Source organism: Protopterus annectens, chromosome 4.part0 (assembly GCF_019279795.1).
Source record: "Protopterus annectens isolate FY-2018-M chromosome 4.part0, PAN1.0, whole genome shotgun sequence".
Classification (NCBI taxonomy): Eukaryota; Metazoa; Chordata; order Ceratodontiformes; family Protopteridae; genus Protopterus; species Protopterus annectens.
The window spans coordinates 784,616,972-784,639,242 of NC_056733.1; the positions used below are offsets into that span (position 1 = coordinate 784,616,972).

A 22,271-nucleotide genomic window follows, 5' to 3' on the forward strand; every position below is an offset into this window, starting at 1 on the left:
ACAGGCAGCCCATTCTCTAAGCACAACAATGCCCTCCAGGGTGTGTGTGTGTTGTAATGTATAATTAATGCCCTTCCAGGGGTGTAGAGGCCTGAGCGGATGTTAATTACACATTAACACATACCCTGTCGGGCATTATTGCTTGCCATGTGCATATCACAGTTTAACAATGTGAACAATAATTAAAGTTGTTAAAAAACACTTTAAACTCTTCAGTGTGGGACATCTTATTGATTTGATTTTCAGTATTCTGCAACATTCCAAATGTAATGTTCAGTATTTGTGATTACTTGCAGGAATGTTGACTACACAAACCAGAGCCACCTGCAAAAATATTACTACTAACATCCCACATGGGAAATATCAACTACCTGAACATGTACTTCTCAAACTTTATTTTCACTGTCACCTTCCTGTGAATATAATCAATGATGAAGCATGGAAGCAATGTATTTCTTTAAGAAGTTTTGGGCGTCTTCCAGAACAGAAAAAAAATAAACCTTATTTTAGATTATACTGGATCAAATAATGGTAATCAGAGCAGATTTCTGGTCATTAAAAAAAAAACAGCCTTATTGCCCTTAAACCTGGATACACTTCTTACATGATGAAACAACTGATCTGCAGGGAATAACAGAGGAGTAACTACATTCTAGAACAATAAGCTTCATGCCTGACAATCACTCTCAAGCCTGCCATTTTTCTGTGCTATTTCATGGGTGTGATATGTCAGAAATAGTTTTATTTTTCTGTTAGAAACATTAATATTCTTCACCCTAGGTTGTTTTGCTATAAAGAACATACACACACCAGTGAGAAAGAAACCTTAACATTTCCCTAAATGTTGTATAATTAAGAATATTCAGATGCCACAAGAAAAAACTGAAAAGACAATTAAACATAACAGATTTGCAGACAAAAAAGCAAGTCACAAAGTAAGCGCAGAGTACTATCACATAACACCAAACAACAAAAAATGGATATGTAGGCAGGGCATAAAACAGATTTATATAACATCTTAAGTGTAAAAACTAACGTAGTTCTCTGATATTACAGGAAAAATGTGTTTGGAAAAAAAACTTTTAGACAAGCACACATCAGCTAGTGATTTTAGCACTCTTACATTAATAATGTCATCCAGTACTGCATACTCTATTTACTCTCTTGTCATCCAGCAAAAAATACTGAACTCTTTCAATACAAAAAAATAATCAAAATGGATTCAGTGCCAGCAAACTCCAAGGCTGTTTCCTCACTTCATAATTTCATTTAAAATAGAACATCTGCTTGAATAACTGAACATTAAGTGACAAATGAAATTAGTTATTCCCTCTCTGGGCAATGCTACTTTGCCGTGACAGAGAGAATGCAGAGAGTAGAGTGTGTACCCACAGCTATGCAAATTCCAAAATGAGGATGGATTACCCCTAATTAAAGGTGTGGTACTCAAATACAATAAAAAAACTATAAGCCGTGAAAAAAGGATGACTTACACATGTTAGAAAATGGGATAATAATGGGATAATAGAGTAGTGAGAGACAATAGAATGCTGGGGTGCAGAGCACAGAGAGCAGATTCCAGATACACTCATATCATGTTTTCTACTCTGCATGGTATTACAAACGATGCTGTTGTGAAGACAACACTGTTCTAGGCACAGCAAAAAAAAAAAAAAAAAAAAGGATAAGACACACACGGTTGGTGCAGAGGGTTAAGGCTAGGAGCTGTAGTTCCCGGGGTAAGAGGGTTTGATTCTCTCTCAGATCTCATTTGTCTACTGTGTGACCTTGAGCAAGTCACTTAAAGTACAGTTGTGTACACTTATCATAAACCTAGATGTTCCGAGTGTATTCACTGTTTCAGTCATCCCATTTGGGTTATCTGCCTGCAGGTAGCCCTCAGTCGGCCTGAATACCAGAGTCTTGGGATTTCTGCATCGGATGTTGTCGCTTCTTCTATGACGTCAGGTCATCAGGGGTATAAAACATGCAGCCGACACCATTACATCAGTCTTTCTTGCCACATATGTCAGGAGCCCCCAAAATAGGAAGCAATTACATGGTATGGAACACCCCCAGCAAAAAGCAAATACCAATGACATAAGATATGCCAAACAAAAAAGATAGGTAGAAGTAAAGAGAAGTCAGGGGGCTGGAAGGAGGGTAACCAGGACTGCAACAGTGAATACTCTTGAACATCTACATTTATGATAAGGGTACACAACTGTACTATGTTCTTCATGTTTCACTTTTGCAGTCATCACATTTGGGTTGATGGGTGGAGGTAGTTAAGAAGCATTAGGGCTGGCAATCAGGCCCTGTGGCAAATCCAGCTCTGGATTTAGAAAAGATAGGTAAGTGGTAATGCTTGGTGAAAGTGTGTACAGAGCTCCAAGTTGCAGCTTACAGGATGTCCCTGGTAGGGACTCTCCTGAGAAAAGCTATAGAGGTTGATGTAGTCCTAGTGGACTGTGTCCTGATCCCCTGTGGGGTAGGTTTCCTATGGTGTCTGTAGCAGAAATGGATGCAGTCTGCTATCCATTTAGAAACGGTTTGCTTTGAAATGGCCTTGCCCTCTGCCCCTGCAGCAAAGCTGACTAGCAGCTGGACAGATTTTCTGCAAGGCGTTGTCCTGTCAAGATAGAATCTAAGCTGCCTGTGCACGTCCAGGGAGTGCAGGATCCGTTCCCATTTATTCTGAATATTAGGGAAAAAGTTGGCAAATGAATGGATTGGTTTAAAGCCACACTAGATACCATCTTGGACATAAATGATGGGTTAGTCCTGAGGAAAACCCTGGCCGCATGGAAGATAATGAAAGGTTCCACCGCCATAAGGGCCTGCAATTCAGACACACTTCTTGCTGAAGTGATGGCTAGAAGTAAAGCTGTTTCCCATGAGAGGAATTTTAAATCTGATGTGGCAGCAGGTTCAAAGGGCGGAAGCGTGAGCTTTCCAATACAAAGTTAAGGTACCAGGCTGGAGTGGGAGCTCTCCTGGGGGGTCTTAAATTTTTGGCTCCTCTCAGGAAATGTTTGAACAGAGGATGAGAGAAGAGGGGTGGCTCAGTATTATAATGAGCTGAGATGGCAGAGGCACGAATCTTAACTGCAGAGAAGGATAGGCCTTTGTGGAGCATTTCTATTAAGTAATCTAGTATGTGAGGTAAGCTGGGCACAGTTGTGTCTATTCCCTCAGACTGGCTCCAGGAACAGCATCTTTTCCACTTTTTCGAATAGGATTTGCTAGTACTAGGCCTCCTTGCCTCCAGAATGACATCCAGCACCTGCTTACTGAGGGTTGCTGGTGATGAGCTCAGGGGATGAGCCAGGCTGCTAGGTTCAGGGTCTGTAGCTGAGGGTGCACAATCTGGCCCTCCAGCTGGGACAGCAGGGAAGGGGTCTGAGGCAGGTCCCATGGTGGCACTACTGCCAGACTGCGCAACAGTGGGTACCAGTGCTGGCATGGCCAGTCTGGTGCAATCAGGATTGTCCTTGGCTTGTCCTGTTTGATCTTTAGTAAAACCTTCGGGAGGAGGGGCAGAGGGGGAAAGGCATAGACTGAGAGGCTTTCCCAGGTAAAGGTCCAGGCATCCACTTTCCAGGCTTGACTGTGGGGAGTTCTGGTGCAATATTTGCTCAAGTGATTGTTCTGAGAAGAAGCAAAGAGGTCCACCTCTGGTGCCCCCCACCTATGCCTCAAAAGCTTGAATATTGTGGGTTCCAGTTTCCACTCAAGTGGGTCCATGAGATTTCTGCTTAAGTCATCTACCAGTGAATTTAGTTTGCCTGGCAGGAATTGAGCTTGCAGGTGCACTTGGTTGCTCAAGGCTGTGTTCCACAGAGCCATGGCTAATCTGCATAGTGGGTAGGAATGGGTTCCCCCCTGCTTGTTTACGTACCACATAACTGTGGTGTTGTCTGTCTTTACCAATAGTTGTTCTGGAAGAATAAGGCCTTTGAAGGCTGTCAGAGCATTCTGTACAGCTAACATTTCTTTTTGATTGATATGCAGGTGCATTTGCTTTGGGCTCCATTTGCCTTGAATGCACCGTCCTGCCATGTGAGCCCCCCATGCATAGTCTGATGCATCTGAAATTAGGGTTTGGGTGGCAGGGGGGGGGTTGAGTGAAAGGGAGTCCCTTGTTGTGGTAGCAGGCCTCTGCCCACCAAAGGAACTCTGTTCTTAGACAAGGAATGATACGAATCATTGTTTCCAGGTCCTGAGAATGTTGACACCAGAGACTTTTTAAGTACCATCGAAGTTTCCTCATATGCAGTCTTGCATATGGAATTAGTAGAATGCAAGAGGCCATGAACCCTAGGGCTTGCAGTATTTTTCTTGCAGATAGCTGGGTTTTTGGCCAGTAGATTGAAGTAGTTTGTCAAATAAATTTGTTTTTCTGGAGTGAGGAATGCCATCTGGGAAGTTGTGTTCAAGCTTGCTCCCAGGAATACACTCTGTTGGCTGAGTACCAGATGTGATTTATTTTCATTGATGGTGTACCCCACTGAAGTTAGAAGTCTCTTTATAAATGTCAGGTGCTGTAGTAGCAATTCCTGACTGTCCGCCTGAATCAGGCAATCATCCAAATATGGGTAAATTTGAATTGTTCGCTGCCTGCAATACGCAATGGCTGGAGCCAAGTATTTTGTGAATACCCTGGGTGCAGTAGGTAAGCCAAAAGGAAGTGCAGAGAACTGATAGTGCACACAGTCTGCTCTGAAACGTAGTTATTTCCTGCAAGATTCCCTTATGGGGATGTGCAGATAAGCTTCTTTTAAGTCTACGGTTGTTAGCCAAAAATCCATGGCTAGCATAGGAAGCAGATGCTGGAGAGTAAGCATTTTGAATTTTGGAACCACCAGAAAGGTGTTGAGAATAGACAGATCCAGAATAGACGCCAAGCTTTTTCTTTTCTGGGTACCAGAAAAGAGTTTGGAATAAAAGCCTTGACCCCTTTATTCAACTGGGACAGGTTGAATAGCCTTGATACTGAGAAGAGAAAGTACTTGCTTTTGGGCCTCTGCCCACTGGTTTGAGGGGAGGTCTGGCCATTCGCTTGAGGTAGGGAGTGAGTGGAAGTGGAATCTGTATTCCTGGGAAACAATGTTTAAGACCCATCTGTCCCAGGTAATGTACTCCCAGTTTTTGGCATGCAGGGCAGGTTTCCCTCCTAAAGGTGCAAGTACTTGGGCAAGGTTTGGAAGAGTTAAGGATAAGTCATTGTGAGATTTTACCATAGGATGGTGACTTACTTACTTCCTGTTTTGGAGGTGGGAGCACTCTATTGCTTAGATCTGTGCATACCCTGAGACTGTAGTCTTGGTGGTCTGCTGCCCCTGGATTTGGACTGAGAAGGTCTGGGAGGGACTGGAAAAGATCAGTTTTTAGAAGGCCAATGCCTACTGAATCTAGGTGGCTGTACTTGTAAGAAATCTTTAACAGTTATCATATCATAATATCATAGATTTAGCTTTTTCCTCCACCCTTTTGAGGACTTCTGCTTTACTGTCAAACAGACGCTCTTGGTTTAATGGTGCATCTAGTAATTTTGCTTTGACATGGTCTGGCAAGGTTTGTTCCTTAAGCCAAGCATGCCTTCTAAGAACAAACCCAGTGACAGCAGCCCTGCAAGATGCTTCTAAGGCATCAAAACCACATTAAAAAGTATGTTTACCAACTTGGTTAGCAGAATGCATTAACTCTTGTAAATCTTTATGTTCTGCACAATCAGGAATCAACATAATTTTCTGTTTAATTAGTTCCATAATATGTTGCTGATACTTTAACATATGAAACTGGCAATTTAAAGCCCTGATGGCAAGAGTAGCAAAGGTGTATACCTTCTTACCCCATCTGTCTAAAGCCCTACAATCCTGTCCGAAGGGGTAGGATTTTTGGCCGTTGCAGCCTTAATGCCTTTAGGTCCCTGGGACGTGGTCTTTGGATCCACAACAGGATTCTTAAAGAGGAATTTGTGGGAGTCAGGTACTCTATAGTACCTGTCAGGTTTCCTGGGAGCCGGAGGCAAAGTATCAAGGGCAAGGCTGGATTCCAAGAAGACATCATCTACAATTTCCAGAATAGGAGGGAAAACTAGGGGCCTGTGCTGAGGCAAGTTTAAAAATTCCCTGAGTCTCTTTTTGGACTGAAAGTAGTCCTGGCTCTCCCAGCAGAAATGCTTTCTAAGGGTATGCAGGGTTTCACCAAAAGAAAAATCATCTGGTGGGGAAGCAGAGGGAATTGAGTCCTCTGCATCAAAATCCTCATAGGTAGATAAGGGCATATCCTGGTAATCAGAAGGGTCAGAGTTATCAGACTCCTGATCTGAAGAATCAGAAAGAAAATCAGTTCTTGGTCTTTTAGAGGGGGAAGGCTGACTTCCCCTAATTAAACTGATAAGGTCTTCAGCCATTCTAAGCATTTGTTTTTGGTGAATTTGGGTCTGAGAATGCACTTTGGTCGTCAGTTTCCTAGGCATAGTGCGAACTCTAGGCCTGAGAAATTCGGTATTTTTTGTCTGAAATGAAGTCATCAGTTTAATATGAAAATCAGAAGGCCTGAATACACCCTCAGAAGCCGGTGCCTGCACAGCGGCTCCGGACCCATCCAAGGTAGAGACATCCGCAGGTTCCATAGTCGAAGAAGCATCTCGTGGCATACTGGACTCTGAATGGGTCTTAGTAGAGGCCTGCGAATCTGTAGAAGCAGGTATCAGGGGCTGCGAAAGCGCCTCACTCGAGTACCGGTGGACTGGCGACTAACTTAACGGTAGCGTCGTCGGCAGTTTTGAACCTATGCAGTCTGTCTCTGTCTTTATCCTTACGTTTATTCGGAAGATCGGTAGTCGGATGGCTTATCAAAGCCATTTCGGAATACGGAGATGGAGAACGAAAGAATTTAGCGACAAAAATAGCCGAAGACTAATAGTTCGGGCATTGAACATGGCATAAAACCGACAACGAGGGACGTCATGGTCTGGGCCTAAACAGGTGACGCAGTAAGAATGAAAATCTCTGTGAGGTATTTGCATTCCACAGGCAAGACAATTATTAATTTTTTCTGACATCGGTTAAAGCAAGAAAAAAGGATCCCCAACAGGGTACTTATCTTTTAGAAGACTTCAGGTCTGAAACTCGAAAAACGAAAATTTCAGGAGGCGGCCGACCGGCACTAGCAAACTGCTTCTGCTTCAGGCACCGCACGACTAAAAAGACTGATGTAATGGTGTCGGCTGCATGTTTTATACCCCTGACAACCTGATGTCATGGAAGAAGCGACAGCATCCAATGCAGAAATCCCAAGACTCTGGTATTCAGGCCGACTGAGGGCTACCTGCAGGCAGATAACCCAAATGTGATAACTGCAATAGTGAAACACGAAGAACATCCAGACACTATTAACAGGTCACCTCTGAAAAGCAGCTGTGTGTCTACTGGACCCACCTGGTTAACAAATGGGCATTATTACTATTACAGCTATAACACTCAAAAGAACTTAAAAGACCACATGCATTTTTTTCTGTTGGCCTCCTTAAATGTTTAAATTATAGGAAAGTATTATAAATGGATATACATGGGCAAAAATATTAATCAATTACACACTAAAGATACAGCAACTGTAGTGGACTTTCTAACTAATTCTCTACAGCACCTGATTCATACGGGGAAGCTTTACTGGTAATTTGCAGTTTGTTCCCAGTGCCTGCAAACAAGCAGCTGTCTTTGTACTTCATTGGCTCTTTCCTTGCTCACTTGTTCCCTATGTAGCTTATCACAGAAACATTTATTCAGGTATCCATTAGCATTTTTTTTCACTTTAAGGTTTACATCTCAACCCTGGTGGCGGACGTAAGCACCAATGTCACAGCATGGATCTATAACCCCTTCTTCTAAAATGTGCATGCTTCTGTGCAGACTTCTGTGCAGAGCGGTCATCATTTGCTTGGTATGGCCAAGCCCATGTTCCCAGTCCTTGCCATGTTAAATACCTGGCAAGCTTCCACCTGCATGGTGGCAATCAGACAACTGTTACTACCACCTCTTCTTTCCCAAGATAGGCAAACCTGCATCAGTTATTCATTCTGACTTTCCTCCACTTGGTTCTTCCAGTACCACAGGGAGCATTCACTCAGGTCAGATGTGCCACATTCAGTTTTCACTCTCCATGCCACATAGCCAGGTAGAGTGGGGTGCACTTTAAAAGATGGATTCCTGTGTTTTTTATTAGGTATCCTAAAACTGTGCTGCTCATTTAAATACAGTTTGGCAACACATAAGAAGCACTGAAGTAATCTCACATAAAAAAAAATTACAGCACTGAAAAACAAAGAAAAAAATTTCACAATAAAACTGAAAGAAACGTCTTTGTGATAATATACAAAATCAACACTTTCTGCAACTGTTTCATATCTAGGAGTTGTAATATTCTGCAACAATGGCATCTTTCTGTCTGATTACACAGCTTGCAATTTCTGGTACAACAAATGATACCAAGCCACGAGCACATCACAAGGTTACTGTTCACATTTCAGTAGATAAGTTGTGAATTGAAAACATAAACAGATCTAGTTTGCACTTTTAGTATGAAGCTGCGTACCACAGACCTATGTTTCCCATGCCAACTGTTCATTTGACAACTTAGATAGCAATAGGATTAAAGTAGAATTTTAATGTTATAAAAAAGATCAAAGCTCTTTAAAGTATGACTAATCAATTTACAGGCATTGGTTACTGTCAGTGAAGGCTTCTTGCAGAAGAAGAGTAGGATTAATCATAATCTAATGTCCAAAACAGTGATCAGCCAAACCCTTACCAGCAGAGATTAGAGTTTTCCCTGAACAGATAAAGCTTTCCTCTCCCACTCTGAAAGATATTGTAGTCTGTAGATATCGACAGTCATTGCTAACTGTAGCTATGAAATGTCTAGTGATGTATTCATACAACCTCCAGCCATCATTGCCTGAAAAAAAATCAGATAATGCATTGTAAATGTCTTAAGACATAGCAAAGCTTATGAAAATTTAAAAAAAAAATCAATAATTGTAAATGACAAACAATATATCAGACTGATAAGGAGACCTGCTTAACATCGTAATTTAGGAAATATTCAGAAGATGATTATACTTTGTGTAAGTAACAGATATGTACTAAACATATCATCTGAACTGTGGGGGAAGTCCTCCAAAGTGAAAGGAGTGATGAGGTTTCCTGTCTTCTACTCCGCAGACCAGATTTTTTTCTCAGATTCTGCATTTAGGGGAGTGAGCATGTCCTGTCAGGGTTTTTACTGAAAGATGTGCCTATCCGTTGCCCCCAACAATCTGCCACCACTGACTGAACGACCAATGATAAATACAAGAAGAAGAACATATATACACACATATATGGGATCCGTACGGCTCACCGACGACATCATCACCAAAACAGATTCGGCCGGGCATACTTGCGTGAAAGTGCTGTTCACCGAAAGGCACTTTCGCGTAAGTATGCCTGTTGCGGACATCGCACTACAGTGGGGATAAGGGAAAATTCCCTTTTCCCCACTGTAGTGTGACCTCGGAGTGAAAATATTTAAGTAGGGTGTGGGCCTGCCCCTGCAAAATGTAAAAGCAATGTTTTATTTTTTTTTTAAACACACTTTAACGAAAGCGTTTTCTCGGTGAAAGCGCTTTCATTAAAGTGTGTTCGGTGATTGTGGGTTCGGACTATTGAACTTTTGTTCAATAGTCCTAGATCCACATATATACATACACACACACACACACACACACACACACACACACACATATATATATATATATATATATATATATGTATGGAGTCCCTCACCACTGGATCAACTCCTGGAAGACATCCGTCATTCAGCTTCCATTCTTAAGTGTTTGTCCTGGATCTTCTCCGCTTGCCTGCCATTATGTTTTGCTCTGACGGAATGTAAGATGCTTGAGAGGTTAAAGAATGCTGCAGAGCTACCTTCCAAGTCATCAGAGGCAGCCTGCACAGAGGGTATGACCTGGTTGCGCCCCTGTTTGCTTATGTACCACATCACTGTGGTTTTGTTTGTAATCACCTGAAGAGGTCCAGAAGACCATAGAATATGAAGACATTTCAAGGCGTGGATCACAACTAACATCTCTTTGACATCTATGTGCTTTGGTCTGTCTGAGGCATTCCATAAGCATTGCACTTTTCTTTACCCTCACAGAAAATGCTCCCCAAGCAAAATCTGAGGTATCTGTAGTCACAGACTAAATTGGGATCCTAGAAGAGTAGAGGAGACCTTGATTTAGAGTTATTTGCTGCCCCCACCAGTGCAGTTTCCTTTTGACAAAGTCTGAAATTAGAATTTGAAATTCCAGAGGGTGAAGATGATAGACCCATGTATTTTTTTACAAACCACTGAATTTTTCTCTTGTGTAATCTGGTGAGAGGATTCATGAAAATCATAAAAGCCATGAACCCTAGAAACCAGAAATATTCTCTTCCAGAAGTCTGAGACTGACTGGAGAAGCTCAGGAAAGTTTCCAGATAAAAGTCTACATTCTCCTGTGTAAGAAAAGTCTTTTCTGAGAAGTGTCTAAAAGGCAGCCTTGAAACACAGCCTTGTGCGAGAGTGTGAAGGAAAATTTTTGTATGCTCATCTCGAATCCCAGATTGGTAAGAAGTTATGAAACCAATGTTAAGGGCTCTTTAAAGCTGGTGAAAGACCCTGCAAAGGATAAATAAGCCACCTAAACAGGGAAATATGTGAATGTTGTAGTCTGCAATGATCTATCACTGCAAGCAGACACTTTGTAAAAAGGATAATGCAGAGAACTGATAATATGACTCAGATTCAGAGAATCTTTGAAATTTGTTGATGCCTGTGGCTAAAGGAATGTGAAGATAAACATCCTTTAGGTCTAATGTTACCAAGACACTCTGAGGAAGAATGTGAAGTTATACAGTTTGAAAGTCAGTATTTTACATTTTGTCAGTTTCACATACAAACTTTGAAAGGAAAGATCTAGAACTGGTCTCCAAAATAGCTTTTTCTTTGGTACCAGAAACATTCTGGTATAGAAGCATTTGCTCCTTTGATCTAAAGGCACTAATTCTAAGACTCATAGCATGAACAAGAGATGAAAAACGTGAGATAAATACTCGGTTTGGTTTAAAGGATGGGGAGGAATTCCCCTGAAAGGAGGCATTTGTATCCAGTGCCAAGTGTAACCCTCCTATAGGTTCATAGGTGTTTACCGGGCGAACAACCACAAGGGCCTTTTTAAGCCAAGCCATGCATCATAAATCTCTAACAAGTTCTCGTACCCTTGGTAAGTGTAAGCAGGGGCATGGGAGATGAACCATTTATAGGCTGCCTGTGTCCATTAGAGACATAGGTGCCAAACCAGGGATGAATTTCCTGTTCCCCATCCAATTGTCCAAGTTACACCTGAACTGGGTTAGGGAGGAACCCTGCTTCACATAAATGGGGAGCCTGTTGAAGAGAACAAGTATTCTCTGGAATATATATCTGTCTCTCCAGCAGGTAATATTTATATCACAGGCAAGGTTTAAGTCTTTAAAATTGGTAATTCTGGTACTGTTTGTTTTGTGGATATGCAGGAGGTCCATCAAAATGGGGTCTAACAATGCCTTGTACACCAGGCACAGATATACCCTCAACAGCTTCTAGGAGACAGAATACATGGATAGGGCCTTGGCAGTCTGCACAGAACATGCTACTTATGCTCTGTATTTTTTAGTGAGAAACCTCTGTGGATGTTCCAATTGTTGGATATGCCTGGTTAGGTACACACAGAAGGGGGCACTGTACTCAACAACAGGTCTGATGAAGGCTGAATACAGTGGAACAATGACTTCCTTGGACCTAGATGCCATACCTTTGTTTTAATGTTGCAAAAGATGGAATGATTTCCTCACTCCTGCTGACACATGATGGTCAAAAGCTAGATTACTGTCATTATATGTCCCCAAGTCCCTGACTACTGGGTCAGCTCTTAGGGGTGTGTTGTCAATATGATAAGTGACTGGGGTGGATGACTTCCCCGAAGGTTACTATTATGCCTTTCTTGGCATTTAGTTTTAGCCCATGGGTCTGACACCAGCTACTTGTCAGTGTCAGCTCTTCCTGGAGAACATTTGTGTCAGTGGGGGATTCAATGACAGGTCCTAATTTGCAATCATCTGCAAATTTAGTCACCCAGAGGCCAGTGACAATGGCTTTGACTTCAGAGAAGTAAATGCTAAAAAGGAGCAGTCCCAGGACAGATCCCTGAAAGACTCTGCTTATGACTGGCCTCTTTGTAGAGGTGGACTCCCCAATTCTAATAATAACTTCCGGGGTCCTGTATGTGAATGAGCTGGCTATCCACTGGGTGACATAATGGTTTGTACCTAATCTCTTGAGTTTGTAAATAATGCTCAAGGGGAGTATTGTGTCAAATGCCTTGGTCGGGCCAAGGTAGGCAATGTGAACCATTTTGCACTCATCCATTGCTTTGGTGACTTTCTCAAAGAAATCCACCAGGTTAAGTAGGTAGGACCTGCCCTTGACAAAATCAAATTGTGTTGAGTCCAGGGTCTGGAGGTTTTCTATGTCATTATTAATCATTTCCATTGTAATTCCTTCCATGGTTTTGCATATGAGACTAGTGAGACTTATGGGTCTGTAATTTCCAAGGTCTGTAGATGGCCCACCTTTGTGCAGAGGGATGACTGTCGCTGTTCTCCATTCATGAGGCACAAAGCCTGTTTGGAGGTTACAATGAAACAGCAATTCCAGAGGGCCTGATAGGTCATGTTTCATACTATTCAGAAGGCATCCTGGGATATTGTCAGGGACACTGATGCAGTGTTCTTGGTTTTAGACAGAACATTAAAGACCTGTACCCTAGTGATAGCAGGGGTAGTTCAATTTTATGGCATTTCCTGAGGGAAGGTTGAGGGGGTAAAGTTGGAGATAAATTTGTCAGCCAGTACGTTTGCTATAACTTCTGGCTCAATACAGGTGACTCCATTAACAATGAGCTCTGAACACAATTGTGTATTGCCCTTGAGGTTGTGGATGTAGCTAAAGAATGCCTTGTGGTTATCCTCCGGCTGGAGGCCAACTCTGCTTCAAATTTGACTTTGGTAGACTTTATCTGTCCTCTGAGTTGTTTGTTTAGTTTGATGAGATTGCTTTCACTCTGCTGGGTGCTGCACCTCCTAGTTTTTGCCATGATTTCTTCCTTTGTTATACAGCCTATTGATGTTGTGATTCCACCAGGGTGGCTTGTTTTTTTGAGTTAGTTCTGTACTTCTTCCCGGTGGGTACAGCTACCTCTATGCAGTTATTAACATGCTTGTATAGGGTTTCTGTGAACAGTTCTGCATAGGCAGCAATGTTCTCAGGATTTATGGGGGCGTGAAATTTTGCCAGGTTATGACTTAATAAGAAATTAGCATTATAGTAATTCCTGAATATTCCAGGGTTAGCTGGGGCTACAAGTTTTATTTTACTGAAAGGAGACCATTTTGTGGTCTGACCTTACCAGAAAACACATTACATTAGAGGGTGTACAGCACTCTCTCATACTAGTGAGGACCAGATCCAGTATGGTTGCACCCCTGGTTGGTTTACTGACAATCTGGTCCAGGGAGTTTGTGTTTACAAAATCCGAGAAACTCTGCACTTGTATGTTTGGTCTTGTATATGATTCCCAGTTAACAGTGGGTAATTAAAGTCGCCCATGACTATGGTATTGGGTTGGATGGTGAGAGTTTCCAATAAGTTTAAATACATGGCATGGGTTTCCGGGGTTATAGGGGGTGACCTACAGTTTGCAAGGAAGTGGTATGAGATTTTGCCTACGATGATTTGAATGTGGTGAAGCTCAAGTGCATTGTCCTGTTTGACCAGCATTGAGGTATACTTATTTCTGATGTAAATCGAGACACCTACACCTTTAGTCCCTATCTGTGTAGTAGCTGGTCTAAATGTGTGGAAGGCATTATAACCTTGCATTCTCTATGGTGAAGACAGCCTCTAGGGAGTGAAGTTTTTTGTTTAGACTCATAGCATTGAGCAGTAACACCTTTATATTTTCTTGGTTATGATTTGCTATGTCAGCAGTACTTTCCGTTTGTCTTTGCATAAAACAAGCATCATGGTGGAGGACAATATTTTTGTCTTTGCATAAAAAAAGGCACCATGGTGGAGGACAATATTTTAGCTAATATTCGAAAGCCTAGAGGGGAGAGGTGCAGACCATCTCTGGCAAAGCACCATGCTCTGCTGACTATCTCATTCCATCCTGACAAATATTACACCCCCCTTAGAAAGTCAACAGAAACTAAGCCAATTATTAAAGTTAGTTGTAGAATAACAGTTGTGTTGTACCTTTAAGAAGCATTTCCAAGATCTGTGTGTGCATATAAACACCAAGCATGTGTTAGCTTCAGTGCCATTTTGAAGGTGCAGCCAGAATGTTAACATCCATGTGCATGATAGCTAGTTTGTTCATAAGTTAAAGTTACTTAACCTCATTTATGATGTGTTTGCATACAATAAAGCTGTTTGAACAAGAACCCATGATGCTTGCTTGTTTTATCCTGACCTGGTGAGTGACATGGTGTCAGAACCGGGATGGCAAAGACTATTCTGCAGAGCCACAAGGTGCAGAGGTAATGGCAAAGGCAAACTAAAAGAACCGAGAGCAAAGAAAGGGCCAGAAACAAGTTAAAGGTAAAGGGAACACACACAAATGATTTGTTTATTGAAAGGTTACACAGAGCATTACAAGAGCACAAAAGTATTGTTAAGCAAACAAATAGCACAGAAATGTTTACTAAGCAAATGAGAAGTAGAAAAGAGCTCAGTAATCAGACAAAATGTTTGAAACTGCGTTATATGACAAATACGCATTAGAAAAGTACATAAGGGGTTCAGAATTACCTCAGAATTGTAAAATGAGCATGTTTAGAGTTAAAACGAACAAAAGAAAGTATAATGGACATGAAAATAGATTAAATGAGTAAAATGAATAAAGCAAAAGGGCATAAAAGGCACACTGAGATAGAACGAATTAAACATCTACAATAGAAAGGGCAGAAAAGGGTACATTGAGTATAAATAAAGCAAAGGCAACTGCATGTGTTTTGGGCAAATTACTGTGTATGGTACAGATTACTACTTCGTATTGACTGAAGCCTTGAATAGCATAACTAGAGTTTTTCAAATTATCTCAAGGCGTGTAAAAGTGCTTACAGTGTGTCCTTATTGCTATGCATTTATTCTGAAGTTTGTTGTGTGCAAAGTGCAACTATTTTGTGAAGTGCAGTCAAGTGAAGTCATTTTGAAAAGTTTCTTGTGCCTGGGTGTGTGTGTTCACAGAGTGCAGCCATTACAGAGCGTCTCTCACACTATACAGTTATTTGGCAAAGTGCAGCCATTTGGGGGAAATTCCAATGTGCTGTGTACTGTTTACTCGCAAAGTGCAGTTATTTTGAGGCGTTTCTCACTCTGAGCTTCTCCTACCCAATACATTCGCAAATTGCAAAGTGCCATTACTTCAAAACAGTGTATTCGTAAAGTGCCAGTGCTTCGAGATAGTTATTCGCAAAGTAGTTACTTCAAAGTGTTTCTTGCCCTCAGTTTCTATTGCTCAGTTTTTTGCAGTGTGCAGTTGTTCGAAATGTTTCTTAAAATGATGATAAATGACTTGCAGTAAAATGTTGATAAATGGCTTTGGCATTAAAGCAATTACAAGATAAAGGCTCGTACAGTGAAATAATGATGATAAGTGACTTTAGCATTATTGTTTTTACAAGATAAATGGCTCAGATTGTAAAATAATTTCAAGGCAAGTGGATTACAGAAAATACATTTCAAAGTGTTGCATTGCCCAGGAAACTTATTTCATGAAATTCAGTTATACAAAGGCTTGTTGTGTTGTTACAAGTACTGGCATAAATTTCAAGCACATGTATATGTGTATGTACAAGTGTGGGTTCGTGCATATTTGCAAGAGTTTTCACTGAGATATGTCAATATGGCAGACGGATTTCGCAAGCCACAACCACTTGTGTTTGATCAGAATATTGCAGAGAACTGGAGAATATTTGAGCAAGAATACAATATATTTATACAAGCAGCTTATTCTGAAAAGATGCACTTACCAGGAATTCATTTTGCTGAACCTAGCAGGGTCAGAAGCCATTGAAAGGGAGCGTTCATTTGTCTATGCACCAGCAGTGTATGAAGGTGAAGGAGAAACTTGTCATGTTGATGTGCAGGCCCCGAGCGTTTAAAGCGCAAAATCAGAGAATTGTATAACCCTCAGACTAATGTTACACTGGAGAGGCATTTGTTTTAAATGAGAAATCAAAAGCAAGGGGAAACTTTTGCAGCTTGTATTACCGACCTGAGAAACAAAGCTCAAATGTGTAGGTTTTGTGATTTAAAGGATGAACTGATAAAGGAAAGACTCGTGTGTGGTATTAATAATGCTGCTGAGAGAAAGATTTTGTTTTGTGACAGTGATTTAACACTGAGTAAAGCCACTGAGATTTGTCAGATTCATGAAGTTATAAAAAGGCACACAAATATGCTTGCTAGTGATAACAACATGGTTTCAGATGGCTCCAGAGCTCAAGTAGACCCCATGCAAAATGTGACAGGCCTAAGCACGTGGCAGAAGCAGCACCTGCAGGACTTCCAGGTAAAACCCGTAGTCTTCTAGCATATTCCAAGAACAGTTCAGTTAAAGGAGTGTGCTCAGTGCAGAACCAAGGGTATCTAGTGTAAGAAATGGAGCCATTTTCCAAGATTTTCTAAATCGAGTAAGCCCCACACAGTTACAAAAAAGGGTCACTCCAAAAAAGCAAGTTAATCAAATAGACCAGCAACAGTCTGCTTTCTATATAGATGGTGTGTCAGTAATTGGTGAAAAAATTGATGCAGTAGATTTATTGATAAGAAATTGATGGAGTAGATTTATTGATAAGAAATTAAGTGTTTTGTACTGTCCCGATCAATGGTAAATCCACCATGCTTAAAGTAGACACTGGTTCAAAGTGCAATGTCGTGTCTGCAGATACTTTTGCAGGGGTCAGAGCTGGTGAACAACTAAATGTGACTACTTGTGCGAAACTTGCAGCTTACGGAGGTGAACAGATTCAAACCAAAGGCTCAGTAGTGCTTTCATGTTATGTGGCAATGACCTGTTGTAGCCTATTATTCTATGTGGTTCGATGACCTGTGCAGTCATTATTGGGTCTCACAGACAGTTTGAAAATTAATCTGCTTTCTTTACCAAAGAAGTTCATCAGATAAGCACATGTTCTAGTTCCAGCTTCACCAATACTATTTTTTCAGAGTATGCTGATGTTTTCGATGACAGATTGGGCAAACTTTCAGTTGTGTATTCCATGAAATTAAACCCAGAAATCAATCCCGTGGTCAGGCCAGCAAGAAGAGTTCCGACAGATATGCAGGATAAGGTCAAAGCTCAGATAGACAAAATGATGCAACAAGGTGTAATTTGTCCAGTTACAGAACCTACTGAATTGGTATCGTCCATGGCAGCACCTCATAAAATAGGCTCAGATGAAATCAGAATATGTACTGATCTAAGAAATTTGAACAAAACATTGGAAGACATCATCCCATGTGCACAGTTGAAGAGGTTGCAGCCCTGATACCGAATGCCACTGTTTTGTCTGTCTTCAATGCAAAGAGTTCACTGTAGCAAGTGATGCTTGATTACAAATCTTCACTCCTGACTACAATCAATACCCCATTTGAAAGATACGGATTCCTCAGGATGCCATTTGGAATAAATTTTGCAAGTGAAGTCTCAGTGCGCAATGGAGCAAATATTTTCAGGTTATCCTTGTGCCATAGCAGTAGATATATTGGTCGTTGGCAACAGTGATGCAGAGCATGACAGAAATTTTAAGAGAGTTCTAGACAGAGCACATGAAGTGAAATTAAAGCTCAGTCCTCTGAACTGCAAATTTAGACTACCATAAGTTACATATGCAGGTCATTTGTTTACAAGTATGGGCTTGAGACCAGACCCGTCCAAGCAAACAGCCATACTTGAAATGCTAGCACCAGATAATGTGCAAACGCTAAAATGTTTTCTTGGTATGGTCAATTACTTAGGCAAGTTTATTCGAGGCTTCAGTGAGTTGACAGTGACTTTGAGAGAGTTCACATGTAAAAATGTTACTTGGTTATGGCTAGACCAGCACCAGAGAGCATTTGAAGTCCTTAAGAAGAAAATTGCTATCCCTCCCCCACCAACATTAAAATACTATGATGTAAACAAACTAGTAACTCTTTCCTGTGATACTTCAAAATTTGGTTTAGGTGCAGCTATTCTTCAAGAAGGCAAGCCAGTAGCCTATGCATCTAGAACACTTAGCCAATTAAAACTGAGAAAGAACTTTTGGCAAAAGTGTTTGCATGTTCCAAGTTTCATGACTATATCTATGGTCGAGAAATCCAAACTGAAACTGAACATCAACCTTTGGTTACTATTTTAACGAAGCCTATGCATTCAGCCCCAGTGAGATTACAAAGAATGATGCTCAAATTGCAAAATGACAACTTCAAAATGGTCTACATGAAAGACAAACATCTTTATCTGGCTGATACCTTATCCAGAGCACCTAGAAATACAATGGAACAGCTTCATGCAGAAAATTTTGTCTTTGATGTCATGGAAGTAGGCAATTTTTCTGCCACAAGACTTGAAGAACTATGAGATCATACAATGACTGATCCAGTTTTGCAGAAGCTCAATTACTATATTAATGTCGAATGGCAGTCAAAGCAATCAAGCGTACCACCAGAAGTGCAATCTGACTTTCCTTACAGAGACGAGTTGTTGATGGAAGATGGCACTATTTTCTAAGGTCCTAAAATTGTTGTTTTTGCTTCCTTACAACAAGAATATATACAGATTTTGCATCATGGTCACCTGGATTCCAAATCTACAAACAGAAGAGCAACAGGACTAATATTTTGGACTTCTCTAGCGAAAGACATTGATAGAGTACTTTTTTCTTGTTCAGTATTTAATAGTACTAAAGTGCATTTGCAAAAAGAGCCACTTCAGCTAAGTCAAATTCCCAATCTACACTGGTCAATTATAGCTAGTGACATTCAAATGGAACAATCAACATTACTTAGTACTGGTAGACTCTTACTCAAATTGGTTCGAGATCAATCTACCACCTAATTTAACTTTTACTACAGACATTACTAAGTTGAAACACCATTTCTCAGTCTATGGCAGTCCACAGAAATTAATCTCCGACAATGGTACACAATTCACCAGTCAATTGTTTCAGAAATTTGCCAGAGAATGGAACATCGTACATGTTTCTAGTAGTCCAAAGTATTCGCAATCGAATGGACTTGCTGAACATGCAGCACAGAGTGCAAAGCAATTACTTGAAAAGTCAAAGCGTGATAATACTGATGGTTTTTTGAACTTATTCATTCTCAGAAACATACCCCATGTCGATATAAGCAAACCAGAAAAACACTGCCTATCAGTTCTATTTTATTAAAGCCTAAAGCTAAGAACAATCAAGCCATCAAAGCCTACTTGTCTAGAAAGCGTTCTTTCCAAAAGTCCAGCTATGACAGATTTCTTTGATCACTGCAAAAAGGAAAGACAGTAAGGATACAAACAGAGAAAGGCTTTGACCGGATTGGTCAAGTAACAAGTACTTGTGCAGAGCCGAAATCTTATTTTGTTAAATCTGAGGGTGTGGAGTACAGAAGAAATCACAGACATCTCCTTCCTGTAGCAAAACCGATATTGCAGCATCGTACCTGTGATAAAGACTCTTAACTCTCAGAGCACGCCAGATGTTATTCCTGTTCCAGAACGTGTCTTGACTCCTGATACTATTCCGGCAGATGATTTCAGTGTTCCTAAGACTGAACAGTCAGCAGAGACAATCCCAGTTGCTAAACCAGATCCCAAATTTTATGTCACACAATACGATTGCATTTCAAAGCCTATTGTGAAATACACAGCAACTTGGATGTAGCTGCATATATGTATCTAGCTTTGTACAATTGCATGATGAAAATCGTTTCTATGTAAATTGCATATTCATTAATTTCAGTTACAACTTCCAACTCATTTTCTCAAAGAGGGAGGATGTAGAATAACAGGTGTGTTGTAACTCTGAGAAGCTTTTCCAAGATCTGTGTGTGCATATAGCATTGTTGCCTCACAGCAAGAGGTTCGCTGGTTCAATTCTTGGCTGGGGTGCCATCTGTGCAGAAAATTTCATGAGGCACTAATACTGTAAAGAGTATCTCCTTGTGTTCTGACTGAGTTATCTTCTCAGCTGATAAGTATATTTTTGGCACTTTTTAACTGCTCAGAGTTGAATAAAACAATAACTGAATTCAGTTCAGAACACAGTTTGAATAAATTGCATTTAATTAAACTGTATTTGCTTTAACATTGCTACACACTCAAGTGTGCTAGCTTGCACTGCACTTTAATTGTTTTTAGTGCTGTTTTAGCTCCTTTTCTGTAAAAAAAAAAAAAAAAAAAATCTAAGCTTGTTTACTGTCTTTCCTGTAACTACTCTAGTCCAGATACAGATTTGCTGTATCCAGTCCTGTTTGTAAGCTTCTGAGCCCCCCACCCCCAAGCCTTTCTGTGTTGAGGGAAGGAAACCTTCTAGCTTATCAGTGGGAGTGGTAAGTACTAGGCAGTCTATCTACCAGAAGAGGCATGGTTTCTGGCCCAGAAATTGTAGTTTATTGGCCGTTTGGGCAGTTTTTTACATCTCTTTCAACTTTCTGGTTTAAAAGCCCGCATTTGCGCTTGTTTCCCACCTTTCCTATAACTAGTCTAGTCCAGATACAGATTTGCTGTATCCAGGACTGTTTGTAAGCTTTTGAGCCCCCTAAGCCTTTATGTGTCGGAGGGAAACCTTCTAGCTTGTCAGTGGGAGTGGTAAGCACTAGGTAAGCCTATCTACCACAAAAAGAGTGGTTTCTGACCCAGAAATTGTAGTTTAGGGCAGTTTTTTCCATCCCCTTCAACTTTCTGGTCTAAAAGCCCACGTTTGCACTTTTCCCGCCTTTCCTGTAACTAGTCTAGTCCAGATACAGATTTGCTTTATCCAGGACTGTTTGCAAGCTTCCGAGAGGTGCCAAAGTCTGCTCTTCAGTTTTTCCCTTAGATCTGCTAGTTCTCTCCTCTCCTGTACTTTTACTAGCGTATTAGTCTAGCACTTTACCATATCAGACATCTTGTAGCAATTATTGTAGCACATAAAAATGCTACCAGCAATAAACATTCTACAAGGAAACAGCTCCAGTACTTATTAATGCCCACCCATCCAGGGATGTCTAAAGGTCAGTTCCCTGTGCTTTCTCCTATTAACCTGGTGAACTTAGGCATCCTGAGGCAAAGTAGCAACTGCCTCATGTACAGAGACAACCCTCTCCTCTTACCTCCCCAACACTCAGACTTGCGAGAGATGCACTTATATATCCAAAATGGAAGCCACGCACTCTCCAGCCAAGACCGGAATAGCTGGTCAAGAGGAGAAGGTCAACACTTGCACCAGACCACATGGAACACACAGCCCTCTGGAACACACACCAGCACTGCCTTCACATAAAAACAAAAACCACACACGCACCTTTGCAACGGCTCTCAATAAAAATCTACCAAACAGGGCAGATCTCCAAAGCAGAAATGCACTCGACCACCACAACACAACACTAATCACGAGACACATAACTCTGCTATGGGTTCTTCGCCAAGAAAGACTGATGAAATGGCGTCGGCTGCCTGTTTTCATACCCCGGACGACCCAACGTCAGTTCTGGAGTGACAGCAACCGACACAGAAATACTAAGTCTCTGGTATTGTGCAGACTGAGGGCTACCTGCACACAGATAACCCAAGTGTGATGACTGCAACAGTGAAACACGAAGAACATCAAACTATAGACAGGACTCTAACAGAACCTTATACTGAAACATTTCAGCAGCTACTTTCCTCACACACATAACGACAGGCATCTCAATTTCCCTGAACAATTTAGAGAGATGCTCATGTAGTAGAGCTTAAAGAAATCATCCCAAGGGCATTAATGTACATCAGGTGAGTAAACATTCCTTTCTGGGGTAATAAAAGTGCAGTACTGAATCATACTTTAGCAGAGAAATAAAACTATCTCTACCGATGATAATATATTACATTAAACATGAAGTTCTTTTCCAGACTT

The 22,271-nt window shown here is 41.1% G+C and overlaps 1 protein-coding gene across 4 annotated transcripts in view; it reads right to left on the minus strand.

The window, feature by feature from the left end:
* The window catches only part of TOP3B (DNA topoisomerase III beta), a 1,356,925-nt gene that overhangs the window by 680,076 nt on the left and 654,578 nt on the right, over positions 1-22,271 (minus strand). For all 4 annotated transcript variants that reach the window (XM_044068737.1, XM_044068738.1, XM_044068739.1 and 1 more), the window contains one exon: positions 8,818-8,964. In XM_044068737.1, the coding sequence (XP_043924672.1) occupies positions 8,818-8,964 (147 nt within the window). The remainder of the gene's footprint in view (positions 1-8,817; positions 8,965-22,271) is intronic.